Source organism: Meriones unguiculatus, chromosome 1 (genome assembly GCF_030254825.1).
Source record: "Meriones unguiculatus strain TT.TT164.6M chromosome 1, Bangor_MerUng_6.1, whole genome shotgun sequence".
NCBI classification, from domain to species: Eukaryota; Metazoa; Chordata; class Mammalia; order Rodentia; family Muridae; genus Meriones; species Meriones unguiculatus.
In genome coordinates this window covers 17,610,122-17,626,460 of record NC_083349.1, presented here as the reverse complement: position 1 = coordinate 17,626,460, position 16,339 = coordinate 17,610,122, and the positions used below count along the sequence as shown (strand labels likewise).

Here is a 16,339-nt window from a genome sequence, read left to right as displayed (position 1 = left end):
CTTGTAGGCAGGGTGAATTTTGAGGCGAAGTTTTTGTACATGGGTTGGTGTTCCCCTCCTTCCAATAGATGTCTTGTCTTTTTAGAGGATGTCCTCTTCAGCCTCCATGACCTCTGCTACTAGGAATCTTAGGTAGAGTCACCACCAAATACTCCCAGAAGCCTTCCCTACCATTGGTCTCCAGCATGTCACAGAGATGTCCTACCCATGGTTTCTCTTATCTTCACTATCCCTAATTGAGAAAGCACCACATTAATTTCCAAAGTGGTTGTACAAGTTTGCACTCCCACTAGCAATGGAGGAATGTTCCCCTTTCTCCACATCCTTGCCAGCATGGCCTGCCACTTGAATTTTGATCTTAGCCATTCTGACAGCTGTAAGATGGAATCTCACAGCTGTGTTGGTTTGCATTTCCCTGATGACTAATGTTGCTGAGCATTTCTTTAAGTGCTTCTCACACCATTCCTCTGTTGAGTGTTGGGGGTTGATCTGGTGTTATATATTCAAATGCCGATTTCAGTGCCTTGAGATCTGGTTACTGCCCTGCCTTGGGCATTGTTAATAATGCGAACTATCTCCTGTAACCATGTGATGAGAAAGAAAGTTCTCCATTATCCTCGATTGGTTGGTTAAAAGGCCTGTACCTGGGAGGTAAAGGAGGTAGGTGTGGCTAAGGTTCCTGGGCTTGGGTGACAGAGAGGATCTTGGGAAGGAGACAGACAGGAAAAGAGAGGAAGGAGGAAGCCACCATGGATTAAGTGAAGAGAAAACCAAGTAAGCTAAGAGAATGGACTCAGAAAATGGCATAGAAAGGAGCATCCCAGATGAAGAACATTAGCAAATATTTGGGATTATGGATGAGAGGTAACCCAATTAGGAATGGTTAAGGCAGATGGCATGGGATGAGGGCTGGGAGATATGGGATATTGTAGGTGGAATTATCTGCCTTTATTATATTATAAGGCAGTTATAAAATATAGCAGGTGTCTTGTCTTTATTTGATTTTGATACCAGGTTAAATAATACCACCATAATAATTATAGGGCTAATGTTTAGCCTGATAGTATTTATTTTCAGCAACAGTTGAGAAATCTGTTTAACTCTCTAACTCATTTTTAATTTGATTATTTGGCTTGTTGTTATTTAATTTCTTGAGTTCTTTATATATTCTGGATATTAACCGTCTATTGGATTTAGGGTTGGTAAAGATTTTTTCCCAATATGTAGACTGCCATTTTGTTCTATTGACAGCGTCCTTTGCTTTATAGAAGATTTTCAGTTTCAGGTGGTTCTATTTATTAATTGCTGATCTTAAAGCCTGAGCTGTTGTTGTTCTGTTCAAGAAGTTGTCTTCTGTGACAATGAGTTCAAGGCTGATCCCCACTTTCTCTTTTGATAGATTTAGTGTATCTGGTTTTATGTTAAGGTCTTTGATCCACTTGGATTTGAGTTTTGTGCAGGGTGATTAATACGGATCCATTTGCACTTTTCTACATGAAGACATTCAGTTAGATCAGCACCATTTATTGAAGATGCTTTCTTTTTTCCATTGTACAGTTTTGGCTCTTTTGTCAAAAATTAAGTGTCTGTAGGTATGTGGGTGTGTTTCTAAGTTTTTTATTAAATTCCATTGATCAACCAGTCTAGTTCTATACCAATACCATGCAACAATAGTTTTTCTTACTATTGTTCTGTAGTAGAGCTTGAAGTCAGGGATAGAGATACCTTCAGAAGTTCTTTTATTGTACAGGATTGGTTTAGCTATTCTGGTTTCTGTTGTTGTTATTCCATATAAAATTTAGGATTGTTCTTTTAAGGTCTGTAAAGAATTGTGTTGGTATTTTGATGGGAATTGACTTGAATCTATAGATTGCTTTTGGGAAGAAATCTATTTTTACTGTTAATCCTACCAATCCATTAGTGTGGGATATCTTTCCAACTTCTGATATTTTCTTCAGTTTCTTTCTTCAGAGACTTGAAGTTCTTGTCATATAGGTGCTTGACTTGCTTAGTTAAAATAACTTTACATTATTTGTGGCTATGGTGAAGGGTGTAGTTTCTCTAATTTCTTTCTCAGCCCATTTATTGCTTATACACAGGAGGGCAATGGATTTTTTTTTTTTACTTAGTTTTGTATCCAGCCATTTTGCATAATGTGTTTATCAACTGTAGGAGTTTGCTGGTAGAATTTTTGGTGTCAATTATGTATACATCATATCATCTGTGAATAGTGATACTTTGACTTCTTCCTTTCCAATTTGTATCCCCTTAATCTCCTTTAGTTGTTTAATTGCTCTGGCTATAACTTCAAGTACTATATTGAAGAGATACAGAGAGTGGGCTGTCTTGTCTTGTTCCTGATTTCAGTAGGATTGTTTTAAGTGTCTCTTCATTTAGTTTGATGTTGTCTGAGGCTTGTGGTATATTGCCTTTATTGTTTTTAGGTATGTACCTTGTATCCCTGATCATTCCAAGACTTTTAACAAGAAGGGGTGTTGGATTTTGTTGAATGCTTTTTCGGCATCTGATAAAATGATCATGTGGTTTCTTCTTTCAGCTTATTTATATGGTGAATTATGTTGATGGATTTTCATATATTGAAGCACTCCTGCATGCCTGGGTGAATCCTACTTGATCATGGTGGATGATATTTTTTATGTATTCTTGGATTTGGTTTGTGAGTATTTTGTTGACTGTTTTTGCATCAATGTTCAAAAGGGAAATTGATCTGAAATTATCTTTGTTGAGTCTGTGGAATCATTTGAAGAGTACTAGTATTAACACTTTTAAAGTCTGGTAGAATTTTGCTCTGAAACCATCTGGCCCTAGGGGATTTTTTGTTTTTGTTTTTTGTTTGCTTGTTTGTTTGTTTTTTGGATAGGAGACTTTTGATGACTGCTTCTATTTCCTTTGGGGTTACTATCTGTTTTACCTGATCTTAATTTAACTTTGGTAAATAAAATCTGTCAAGAAAAATTTCTATTTCATTTAGATTTTCCAATTTTTCTGGAGTGCAGGCTTTTTAAGTAAGACCTAATGATTCTCTGGATTTCCCCAGTGTCTGTTGTTGTTTCCCCCTGTTCGTTTCTTGTTTCTGATTTTGTTGATTTGGATGTTGCCTCTCTGCCTTTTAGTAGTTTGGATAAGTGTTTATGTATCTTTTTAATTTTCTTGAAGCACATTCTTGGTTTTGTTGATTCTTTGAATTGTTCTCTTTGTTTCTAATTTATTGATTTCAAACCTGAGTATCTGATTATTTCCTGCCATTTACTCTGCTTGGGTATGTCTGCGTTTTTTTTTTTTTTTTATTATTATTTTTTTTTAATCTCGAACTTTCAGGGGAGCTGTTAAGTTGCTAGTATTTCTCTAATTTTTTTTTATGAAGGCACTTAGTACTATGAAGTTTTCTCTTAGCACTCTTTTCATTATGTCACATAAGTTTGGGTATGTTGTGCCTTCATTTTCATTGAATTTTAGGAAGTCTTTAATTTCTTTCTTGATTTCATTGAGTAGGAAGTTGTTCAGTTTCCATGAATATGTAGGCTTTTGTTACTTCTGTTGTTGTTGAATTCCAGCTTTAGAGATCATAAGCGATGGTGCAGACAAACTACCAAACTAGACTGCTTCATGGGTAAAACAAAAGGGGTTTATTGGAGATAAAATTTCCAAGACTATCTGTGGGCAGGGACAAGGGAGAAAGAAGAGTGAAATGGCAGAAAAGTGGGCAGATTTTATAGGACAGTCAGCATGGAGGAGATCTGAGCTGATGTAGGCTATCTAGATTGACTGACTGGGAAATAGGTGCTCTTGCTGAGGTGGGTGACCTTTGGGGGAGGGTTAAAGGAGATTCCTAGAGGACTAATGATGATTCCTGGCAAACAAACAGGAGACTTCAAGTCTGGATGGGCAAACAGGAGATTTACACAGCAGAAATATTGCCAGAATTATTTCTTAAGTAAGCCTGTGTTGTTATTATCCAACTGTTACCTAGTCCATCTTGGCCATCTGGCAAAATTATACTCTTCATGAAAAAGGTCAGGGCACTTAATGACAGACAAAGACTTAATGGTGGTTGTAACCCTAGTTTGCTCCCTTGAGCTGACCATTAGAAGCATGTTCTTAGATAAGCGGATGGGACTAGTCCATTGAAAAAAAAAAGATCCTAATTGGAGGTCCTTTTTGGTGAACAAACATTAGCAGAAACTCTCTTAGCAACCCTAAACCAGTTAAGGCATAAAATGTTCTTTCCTGCAGCTTCTAACAGGCCTGGTCAGTATATCACTGTCTTCTAATCGTGTCGGAGGCAGCGCTCCTTTAGCTAAATTCCACCTTGTATAACTTAATATTTCCTAAACAAGTTTATTAGTAAATCATCTATAGTATCAATTTTACTACTTAAAGTTTCCCCTTCATCATCACTCTGTCCCTGCTTGGAATTCACTCTGAGCTTTCTGGAATAAAAGCTGCACAAAATGCCAATAAAGGAGTTCCGAAGCTGCATTGCCTAGAGTTCCATGTTTCTGTTGGATCTCAACTTCAACCTCAGTTTTTTTGGCAGTGGTCACTGTCAGGTTTTGATAGGTTTGGTAGGAAAAGTGGCCTGGGTTGGTCTGGACATGGAGGTGATGGCTGGATGAAGATAGATGGTCAGTGTTTGCCTGTGGTGGTTTGAGTGAGAATGAGCCCCTCAGGCTTATAGATTTGAATATTTAGCCCCAGGGAGTGGCTCTATTTGAAATGATTAAGAGCTGTGGCCTTGTTGGAGAAAGTGTGTCACTGGCTCTGGGGTTTCGACAAGCCCAGAATCTCTGTCTTCCTGCTGCCTACAGGATTGCATAACTCTCAGCTACCACTCCAGCACCACGTCTCCCTACCTGCTTCCCACCATGACAATAATGGACTAAACCTCTGAAACTATAAGCAAGTCCCACTTAAATGCTTTCTTTTTTATAAGAGCTGTTTTTCTCGTGGTATCTCTTCATAGCAATAGAACACTGACTAAGACATTATCTATGAAAATGTGTACATAAAGACTTTGGTTACAGCATGAATATTCCATCCAGCATATGCTGGAGGCACGTCAAGCATGTCATGCCTGCAGTGACAGGAAGATTGCTATCTATGCTATCAGGAGGACAGTTGTCTCTCACACAAACTGTAATAAAAGGAGAGGTGGGAAGCACATAAAGTCTGATCACATGAGTGAAGCCCAAGGTCAGACGGTGACTGAGGCTCAGGAAAGAACAAGTTTTATGGCTGAATGTGATAACAGTTCTAGGGAGGATTGACAAATAATTATAAGTTTAAAGAAGTTTAATGGCATCAGTTTGGTAAGTGGGGACAGGAAAGACTATAGTCTCTTTAGATTATATGCTGGACAGATATATGACCTCAACACCAGGGCAAGGTCATTTGGTGCTGAGACAGGGGTCACCAGTCTTCCATTTCAGCTTCAGCATCAACATCGACATTCAGGCAGAAAAAGGCCCCATCTCTATTTAAAGAGAGAGACACCCATTTGTGTCATCAAGAATCCTAAGTACCAACCATCTTTGGGTCCCAATTCTCTGCTGTAGAACACAGCCACACCTGGGTGGACTATGACTGGAGATAATGAATTGTGTGACAGTGAAATTGATTTGAACATCAAATCTACACTCCCCAGCCCATCAGGATCTCTCCAACAGACATCAGGAAGCAGGTGCTGAAAGGACATTGTGCACAACTCAGAAAGGACCTTCAGAAGAGCCACGTCCAGTCTGATTACACATCTACTCAGCAGAAGGCTCTGAAGACCATCCTTGTAATGACAGCAATCTAAACCAAGACAGAAGTGAGGGTCCATGACTCAGAGGAGTAGATCTCAGATCCTTTAAATTCTAGCATTGACCACACCAGAAGCTTTTTATGAGAGCAGAACAGCAGAAAAGATGCACCAGACCTCAAGGAACAGAGGTACACACCAGTCAGGCTCAACAGTGCCTGGCCTCCTCAGGGCTGTCCTTGGGCTCTTCTGCATCATCATAATCCTCGTCCTGTGTGGGATTCTGGGATGCTTCTGGCTCCTCCACTCTCTCATCCATAGAAACTGTTTCAATGTATTCATAGACAGCCTCTGAGGGCAGCTGCCCCGTTGCTCTGGAGCCTGCAGAGATCACACCAGAACACACACAGCTAAAGGCTCAGCCACCCTCTCTGGTTCCTATGGCTCTCGTGCATGCTGAGGATGCACAAACAGGGAAAATCCCCTGACCACAGAAGCTGTCACTGGGACTCCCACTGCTTAGGACACAGTGCTCAAAGGACTGGTGTAGGCTTTGTGGGTTTTAGGTTCACACCTCATCTCTGAAAGATCTCACTTCAGGAAAGCACAAGTGATGGTGGGAGACACAATAGAGCCCTCTGTCTACAGAATGCCCCAGCAGAGTAGACCACCCAGGCTCCTCCCGATCATCATAACTCGGGGATCTCCAGATACCAACCCAGCATTGACTATCATGGAGGTCTGTCAGCATTCAAGAGAGTTCTTAGAGCAGGGAGGACTTTCGGTGGCTGGAGTCTCACAGAGCTCCAAGACTCCTGTTCCGCCACCTGTGTGACCCATAACCAGTATGTTCCTTACCCACGCTGATGGCTCTGCTGTGACACCACTGAACAACCAGGAGCAGAAAGACTATGCCCAGCAGGCAGCCAAGGACCAGGCAGGCGATCTCAGGCAGGGTCCAAACCTCAGGAACAGGTGGGGGAGCGAGAGCACTGCCTGTAGAGCACAGAAACAGGTAGAGAATGTACCTACTATGTACCTGGGCTTCCCAGGACAGGCTGACACTGGGCCTGAATGGCATCAGCCTTCCCATGAACAACCCAGGACAGCTTGGCATTAGTGTTACATTGACAGGTGGCTGGTCACATGAGATGAGCTGTGTTTGCAGGCCAAGGTGCCCTAGGAAAGAGAGCCCAAGTGCTTGGGCCCAGGTTGGAGGAGGGAGAAAGTCCATGTGGTTGCCCTCACTATTTTCTGTCTACTCTGGTCTGAACATGCTATCCAATAGGATACAGCATACTCGGGCAAAATCGCATAATCCCCAAGCTGAAGGCTTCCAGAAGCAGCTGCTTATGAATGGCAATTTGGTCCCCTATGTTTTCCCATCCTGCAGGCACAGTAGAGCTAAGCAGTCACAGAGGGTGTGCCCATGGCATGTGGTCTCAGAGGTTCTCAAGAAAGGTCAGAAAACAGTGCCCCTGCCAACTGTCTCGGTAATGATGGCGAAGAGGAGAGAAGGGTTGACGCAGAGCCACTTACCTGATGCCGTGGTCCCAGGGATACCTTCAAAAGAAACGGAAGCGTCAACTACCCTCGACAGTACAGGTGGGTCCATACTCTGTGGGTGGCAGCCACTAGGTCAGCTAGAGCTATACAGGGCTGAGGTGGCAGCCTGCCCCTGATCACCAATGGGACCCTGAATGTTGAGGTCCTGTGCTTAAGAACAAGGGTCCTGAGCAGAACAAGGATAAAAATAGCCCCCCCCCAAAAGATCGATCTGGCATTCTCTTCCCACCACTGCTTGCTACCTCACTCACCTAGGCAGCGCACACCAGCGTCCTCCTTGTGAGAACAGTCTCCATATCCCCATGGTTCGGCCTGGCAGGCTCCCAGAGATGTCTCGCTGCCCCGGCATCCCACTTCATCCAGCCATATGGGCCCTGAACCAGCGCCAAAGGCAGCATTCTGCAAGGCAGCTATGGCTGGGCCACAGCCTAGCTGCCGGCACACAACTTCTGCATCTGCCAAGTCCCAGGAGTCATCGCAGACTGTGCCCCATGAACCTCCGTGCCAGAGCTCCACTCGTCCAGAGCAGCCGTCCTCACCCCCGGACACATGAAGTGCACCTTCCTCTGGAAAGGGGTCCACAGTCAATGCATGATGCTCTCCGGCGGAAAGGTTCTTGGGAGGCTTATGGAGAGAGAGTTACCTGGGCAGCTAAGGGTTGACGAGCAGTTGGGAATCTTCTCCATGTCCTGAGACACTTCTGACTTTTCTGTGTGGAAAGTTAAAGATCATACGACTGTCATAAGCTCAGAGGTACTTTCTTCCCCGTGCACTTTCTGTCTCCCCATAACTAGAGGAAGAGAGTCTCTAGGCTTCAAAGGATATCTACAAAGCCTGAGAATTTCACACACTCTTTCCCCTGTGAACCATCTTTAAAAGAAGTAGGAAGCAGCAAGTGGAATCTGGGATGGCTCCAAATGAGCCACACCCAGCCCAGAGTGTCAGTGGCATCCCTCAGAAATCCACAGCACAGCTCACCTGCACACACCAGCCAAGCTTCCTCTCCACTGAGGCAAGAATGTCTGTTCCAGGGTGCCGAGGGGCATTGCCACAGGGACCTGTCATGCTTGTCCCTGCACTGAATAGACTTCAACCAGACAGTATCCAGCGTGGAGGAGCTCCTTGGCCTGGCCAGCAGCTGCCCTTGGGACCCACAGCCCAGCTGTCCACACAGAACTCTCAAGGAGGCCGCACTCAAGGACTGGCAGACACCACCCCAGGTCCCATTGTAGAAAACTTCCAGGCGTCCTGCGCACGGCTGGCTGTGTTCCTGCAACCTCACATCAGTGAATTCTGCAGACACAGGGAGCCAGTCAGCCAGGCAGAACTAGGGAAGGCTGGATATGTCAAGCACGACCTGTGGCACCCACCTGAACAGATCACGCCCGCGTCCTCCTTGTGCCCACAGTCGTGTTGTCCCCAGCCTCCTGACTGGCACGCCCATAGAGCAGCCTCCTCACCCAGGCAGCCCAATTCATCCATCCAGATGCGTCCAGTTCCTGCTCCGAAATGGGCACCCCCAGGGGCACTGAGGGCATGGCCACAGCCCAGCTGCCTACAGACCACATGGGCGTCCTGCAGGTCCCAGGCATCATCACATACGGTGCCCCATGTGCCCTGATAGAACACTTCGACGCGACCAGCACAGCGGCTCTTACCCGCTGCCAAACGCACGTGCAAGCTCCCTGCGGAGAGAGCCAGTCAGGGCACACCGGACTACACGAACAGGGCGGGGGAAGTGGATGCCCCGCACTCACACTCACCCGAGCACACCACGCCTGCGTCCCGCAATGTCCCTGCTTGCACCAGCACAGACACTGACACGTTGCATTGGGTCAGGTTGGTCTCGGAGCCCAAGCAGTGCACCTTGCTCAGGCCCACAGGGATGGTCTTGTGGCCCGGCGCTGGAGCGTCGTAGGCTCGCTGGGCCTCTCCGCACCGGAGCTGCCTGCACACCACAGCAGCGTCGTGCAGGTCCCAGGCATTGTCCAACACTCGCCCCCACACGCCATCCAGGAAGACCTCCACTCGGCCATCACAGTGGCTCTGCCCATCCCTCAGCCGCAGGGCATCTTGGGGACCTGAGAGGGAGAAACTCTGAAGGGCAAAGGACCACCACAGACATCCCCACTTACTCTCACCCTTTCAAACCTCTCACACCTCTGTCCACCAGACCTGTTTACCTTCTCCTTTCCAGTCCTCAGGGCTGCCTGTACATACCTGAGCAGACAGCCGAGGCTGAATTTCCTGGGGTGCATGCCTGGGCCCCTAAGGTGCTTGCTGGGCAGCTCAGCAAGTGGGGCTCTGTCCCCACACAGTGAAACACATCTGTCCAGATGGGAGCTTCCACATTTCCAAAGTGACCTCCTGGGGGTGTGGCCACCGCGTAGCCACAGTTGAGCTGGTGGCAGAGCACCGTGGCATCTGCTAAGTCCCAATGAGCAGCACAAAGGGGCTGCCACGCCTCCTTTACCCAAAGCTCCACGCGGCCCTCACAGCTGCTGCTGCCGTTGACCAATCGGAATTCTAAGGGAGAGTTGGAATCAGTGCCACCTCCACAAATCAGAGCTACAGACCCTCACACACAGTGTGGGTTCCTTATATACAGGACATAGGCGAGCTAGGAACACAAAGACAAAGCAGGACAATGCCTTTGCAGCGTGTAAGTGTTGAAAGCGAGGCTAGGCAGCTCTAGTGCCCTGACCTTGTATAACTCTATCCCTTTCTCCCCAAACCCTCCCACCCCACACCTAGTATCATGCTGGGAAAACTGGAAACATCAAATTTCTTGGAACTGGATATGGAGCATCTCTAGTGAGACACAAGCCTTCAATATTGGCTACACATAAGCAGGTGTAAACACTAGGCAATTAAGTGTCCTGGATTCCAGTGAATGGAATGCAACATAGAATAAATCTAAAAAATAAGAATAGGGTTTTTCTTTCCTGTCACTAAAGTGTTACCTCAATAACCACTTACCTATGGAAAGAAATTACGAAAGTCACATACCACACAAAAAGGGTCTCTACAATCCTATTCTTGATGTCTTCAGTCTATTCAGAGGTAATGGAAACCATAAGAACTAAGAAACATAAGGACGATGGACAATGTCTCTGGGGAGATCTGGAGGAAAGGGAAGGTGGGGGGAAGCTGAGAGAAGTGAATCTCAACAAACTGACAGAAATGATGAAGCAACTTTAAAAAAATCTAAATCTAAAGCAATGACTACAGGGGTTAAAGGGTAGGTGTAGGCAGAACAGAAGAACCAAGGATCATGAAGATAAACCCATTGATGCTATGGAGTGCTATGGAGCCAAATGAACAGTGCTCTGGAGACCTCTGGAGCACCCCTAAACGAACCAATGTAACTGTGAAGAACATCCTGTAAAAGAAAGAGCTAGAAACAATCCTTAAGTAAATCCCAGTAAAATTAAAAAAAAAAAAAATGCCTGAGTTAAAACAGCGTTGCTCCCAAGAGTCAAAGAAACCTCTCCCAGGTAATAGAGAAGCTGCGGTCTGCACATGACTGCAGTGTTACTTACCCATCAGTGCAGGAAAGCCTGTCATGTCCACCAGCATGGGTTAATGTGGAACACATTATGTTAGGTGACAGGCCAGGGATAGAATGATAGTTGCCACATCACCACACTTACAGGTGGCATAAGAAACATCAAGTTCACAGAATCTAGGTAGAATTGTGGTTACCAAGGGCTCTGGTTCTGAAAGAGAGTACTAGGAATGATTAGAGAGGGGTTGGTCAAAAGACTAAAAACCTCAATTACACAGGGAGAGGAAGCACAAGTCTATTATTGTACAACATGTGACTGTAGTTAGTAACAATGTCTTCCACCCATGAAAACTGATGGGAGAAAGCACATGGTAATGGTTCCTTCTCCCCACAAACAGGTGTTAATCATGTGAGGTGATGTAGGAGCTAATCAGCTTGATTTAGCTGTTCTATAACATATACTGACATCAAGCCTTCATACTAAACAAGAAAGATATAATTTGGCTGTCTTCTCATGGAGGCCTGCTCTTGAGACGATCTGGGGGAAAGGGAAGGTGGGGGGAGCTGAGAGAAGTGAAGGAAGGTTTAACTAACTGTGGTTGGAATGTATTATATGAGAGAAGGATCTATTTTCAATAAATAATCAAGGCCAAATATTGCACATTGAAACCTTTAAATAAAACACAAAGAAGAAAGAGATATATTATAATCAGGCTGTTAAAAATCCTAGCATCCTGAAGCCAGCAACAAAATAGTGACTTGTAACATTCTAGAGAGTCACAGTAAGATTAACTGTGATTTCTCATAAATCCCGTGAAGATGCTCAGAAACAAAAGCAAGACTATAAGTGGTCTTGGGAAAAGTCATGCAATGATGAAACATCACTCGGTGAAGCACAACTTTTATGGGTAAGTGAAACAAATATTACAAAATATAGTAAAAAACACAAATATTAAAATGAAATAATGGAGAAAAATTAAGTGCACATGGCTACATCTGGCTATAAATCTTTTTAAGATCTAAAAAGAATGATAAGAGGAAAATAAAATCACAGCATCTCAAATTATGGGATAAAAATTCTGGACATATCCCCTCTTCCAAAGTTCAGAGAATATTGGAAAACAAAAGAAAGAAATAAAGAATTCAAAAGCCTAAGGAAATGGGTGTCATGTTGTATGAAGTGTTTTTACTCTAGGCATAATATGATGCCATCTAGAAGTGGAGACTAAGATGATCCAGTAGCCATAGCAGTAGCTATGAGCAGAACCATACAGTGGTAACCAGGTCCATATTAACAGAAATGGATCTATTCATTCTTCCTAGTAAATGAAAGGGTCATAAGACTCTAACTGAGGAGTCCATTGCTTACTCCTACCTGCCCTCCTCCTCCCAGCTGCAAATGACCTTAGGAGACGCTAGAGTGCATAAGCAGTAGAATGTTAGCTGAGAATGGACTCTAAGATGCAGCTTCTATTTCATCCCAATCCATTCCTACTCCTTTGAATTTTTTATTTATTTAATCACTTGATTAATCAGCTTGATCTCAGCCCCCTCCCTCCTCTCTTCCCAGTCCCATCCTCATGATGCTTCCCCCTTTTACCCCTTGCCTTCTTCTCAGAGAAAAGGAGGTCCTCAAGAGGTACCTTAAGCTCCAGCAGGGCTAAATGCATCCCTTCCCATTGAGCCCAGAAAAGGCAGCCCAGCTAGGGAAAAGGGATCCAAAACACTTTTGAATTTTAGAGGAACCATACTTTGACTTGATGGTGTCCTCTCTGGGATAAATGGGCATTTGTTGCCACTTCCTCAGGGAAAGTTAACACAACAGTGAGATCCACCTAACTCAGGGTGATTATGACTAAGAACATGAAAGAAAAAGCAAATAAGGTTTAGTATGAGGAAAGAAGAGAAGTTTCAGGTGTTTATGAGGATGAGAAATAGTAAGCTGCACAGAAAACAATGTGGGGCTACCTAAGAAAACCAGGACTAGAATGACCACAGCAACCCTACTACCGGGCATCTAACCCCTGTGTGTTTATTTCAGCACTATTCCCAATTGGACATGGGGTCAACCGAGGTATTCCTTAAAGAATGACTTGATAAAGGCACGTGGTCTCTATGTACAAAATGACAGGTAACTCATCCAAGGGAAGGCTGAATTCTGCCATATGAAGCAATATGCATGGAAAAGAAGACATTAAAGAAAATAAGTCAGCCAATGGGTGACATGTTCTCATCCATATGAAGAAGACATGGGTAGCTGATAGAACAGCAGGACAGAATCATGTTCTAGTTACCAGAGCCGAGAAGGGAGGCTTAGGGAAATGAGAGAGAATGGTTAAGGGTGTCAGGGAACAGCTGGATTTACCATGTTCTTTAACATGGTTGACCAGAACTTGTGGAACATTTCAAAACAGCTAATGGATAAAATGCTGAATGTTCTCAACAAAGAAGTTGTGTCTGAGGTGACAGACACACCAGTATCTGACCTGACCAGTGCACACTATAACATATATTATCATGTCATACTTACATACCCCTTACATACAGACACTCAGTACATGTTAATTAAATGCTGGAAGTATTTTACAGAATACACTTCTTGAAGGAGAAATTGCACAAGATCTACAGAGAAGGAAACAGGCCTCATATTAAGGGCTGAGCACATAGTCTTAGAAGATGATGGCTCCACCCAAAGCATTCTACAGACGCAATGCCTTTCCTATCAGAGCCCAAGCAGGTGCTTGGAAAGTTAGACTGTATTTCCTAGAATTCTTTTTTTTTTTTTTTAATGCAGTTTATTCAGGAACATTGAACAATCCTTGGACCCCGGGGAAAGCCAGCCCACAGCTTAAATAGCCTCTGGGTAGCCAACCCAGGCGTGCCATGGGGGCAATGCAGATAGGTCCACATACATGGAAGCAAGCCAGATCCTCAGCCTTAGCCAAATGTGGAATTGTTCATGACAGAGAGCACTCACCATCGGGAAGGTAGAAGGCGGAAACCAGCTCCATCTTTAAGGCATAGCATTCCGCAGCTCTCTACAGTTCCCCCTTTTTGTTTTAGACGCATCAGGCAAGAGTAGAGGTCTGATCTCTGATATTAGAAATAAATTGGGACTTTGTACAGATGTTCATTTAGGTGTCATCCACCCAAAGAGCATCACACCCGTCCGATACCTTTTTCTCAGAGGTGGGACCTGGGGCATCAACCCGCATAGAAAGAAGATTCCCCAAAACCCACAGCCATATAAGCAGCTAGACACACACTTCCTCATTTCAAAACTTACAGCAAAGCAACATGAACCAAAGCACTGTGGTGTGATGTGACATGAGGCTAGACACTGAGATCAATGGAAACAAACAGAAGGTGCAGAAATCATCTCACACCCTCATGGTCTAAAGTTTTTGAAAAGGGGCAGCGGCTACTCATGTAGGAAGAATGATGTCTCAGACAAAGGGCTGGGGAAACAGGACATCCACATGAGTTACACGGAGCCAGTTCTCCACACATCAGGACCCTGGACATGTGCTGAAGGACAACAGCCTTAACAGGAAGCAGGAGGTGATGCTGCAGGGCTTTGGACTTGCACAGTCAAGCTTTAGATGTGACACCAAAGCAAAGCACAAGGCAGAAGACTGGTTGGAATGAAGTGAAGTAGAACTATGTAGAGAAAATAATCTCATCACAAGTGGAAACAGTGTTCATGGTGGGACTGTAAAGCACGTGCTAATGAGGTCTGCCATGAAGAATATTCCAAACCATCAATATTACATTCCCTCCCCCCAAAAAAAATGTCCAGCCTCCTATTCTAAAATCTTTGGTAGAGCTGAGAAGTCATTTCCTCAAAGGCAGAAAAGGAAAGCAAACATCAAAAAGAGGTCATGGAACTTCTGGAACACAGGTCCTGAGCACCCCAGAGCTGTCCATCCTTGCTCATCACAGCCCACAGCTCAGACTGCTGATTCTGCTAAGACCACCCACACCTTTCTAGACTGGGACTCTACTCACTTTCCCCTGAGCAGGTGAGGGCAGCATCTTGATCATGGCCACACTGATGTCCAGGCACCCTCAGACAATGGAACAGCAGTGATTCATTGCCCACACAGTTAAAGGCCTCTGTCCACACCAGCCCTGATCCATGGCCAAAGTGGGAACTCCCGTGTATGGATACAGCAGTGCCACACCCCAGCTCCCGACAAACCACGTGGGCCGTGGACAGGTCCAGGTCATCGTGGCAGACAGTGCCCCAGGTGAGTCCTCGAAGAACCTCCAGGCGTCCTTCACAGGGGTGTGCGCCACCTAGCAGCCGGGCCTCCACATGACCTGAGGACAGACACTGGGTGAGTGACTGGGGTCAGGCCAGGCTTCATGCAGGCCACTGCAGTGAAATGAGCTGATTGCTGCCGCCCAGTCTCCCAGTGAGGAATGGCGGTATAGGAGAACAGGGGCAACCTTCCTTGATCTAGGCACAACGGCCCACAAGGCAGGTTCTGAGATTTACAGACCAAGGACTCTGAAGCTTCCCCTCACACCTCACTTGAGTCTTGGAACCCACACAGATTCTGACCATAAATATTCTCCTAGTATTCTTGCTTCTAGAGAAACGTGAGCGCCCACGCCATCATAGGCAAGGCAAAAGGGCACTGTCCCAACAGCTCCTTAACCCCAGAGGACAGAGCTATGAGCAAAGCAACCAGTGCAATGACCCTATCTAAAGACACCCCAGGCCCACCCCGTCGCAGTGGGGTCAACCTCACTGCAAGGGGAGAGAGTTCTATTGACTCTATGTTGGGAGGCAAATCGCTAGATCTCCTTTCTTCATCTCAAGATCTCCAGCATTGAGACTAAAATGCTCAGGGTGGGGCACTCCTGCCTCTGAACAACACCTGCGTATTGGTTGGAAGGTAACACAGCTTTGGGGAGGTTCACATTGACCTTGCCCTGCATAGTGTCAGATTTTGTTCTCCAGCAGCACAGGAACTTCTGTTTCTGCCTTCCAGGTGCCCGTGTCATGGTGGGCCCTGGAACATTACAGAGCAGTGCCACGCTCAGTTTGCACAGAACATTTGCCTCCTCCTTATTCAAGTCACCGTTCAGAACTGAGCCATGTGTAAATCTTGTATCTGGAGACTGAGAACAGGGACTGACCCTTCCAACCACCCAGACAGGTACCATCTGATGACACAGGATGCAAGACAAATTCTGACAGCCTCTGGCTCAAGCACATGCCCAAGGTAGGCTACCAACTTCTCCAGCCAGATGAAATACGTACAGAGCTCCTGGCATCATCACTGCTCTCTCTATATCCCGGAGCCAGAGAAGAAATACTGTCATCCTCCTAGTACTGGGGATGCCTTGGTCTGAGCAGGGAGAGCAATGGTCTGGGAAACCTGGGTCCGGATACTGGCTCAAGCTCCCATTTGGTTGATTCCCCCTGACAACTGGTAAGCACTGCAAAGAGTGACAGCATGGAAACCCCAAGGTGTCCCCCAAAGCTATCT

General features: G+C 45.3%; 1 protein-coding gene across 1 annotated transcript in view; it reads right to left on the bottom strand.

The window, feature by feature from the left end:
• Positions 1-5,077: 5,077 nt before the first annotated feature.
• Positions 5,078-16,339, bottom strand: part of LOC110563318 (scavenger receptor cysteine-rich domain-containing protein SCART1-like) — a 55,410-nt gene continuing 44,148 nt past the window's right edge. The window contains exons 4-13 of the mRNA XM_021660361.2: positions 14,847-15,161; positions 9,551-9,856; positions 9,094-9,411; positions 8,701-9,015; positions 8,309-8,623; positions 7,974-8,039; positions 7,582-7,896; positions 7,304-7,327; positions 6,623-6,760; positions 5,078-6,145 (exon numbers count right to left, since the gene is read on the bottom strand). Coding sequence (XP_021516036.1) covers positions 5,973-6,145; positions 6,623-6,760; positions 7,304-7,327; positions 7,582-7,896; positions 7,974-8,039; positions 8,309-8,623; positions 8,701-9,015; positions 9,094-9,411; positions 9,551-9,856; positions 14,847-15,161 — 2,285 coding nt within the window. The 3' untranslated portion in view covers positions 5,078-5,972. The remainder of the gene's footprint in view (positions 6,146-6,622; positions 6,761-7,303; positions 7,328-7,581; positions 7,897-7,973; positions 8,040-8,308; positions 8,624-8,700; positions 9,016-9,093; positions 9,412-9,550; positions 9,857-14,846; positions 15,162-16,339) is intronic.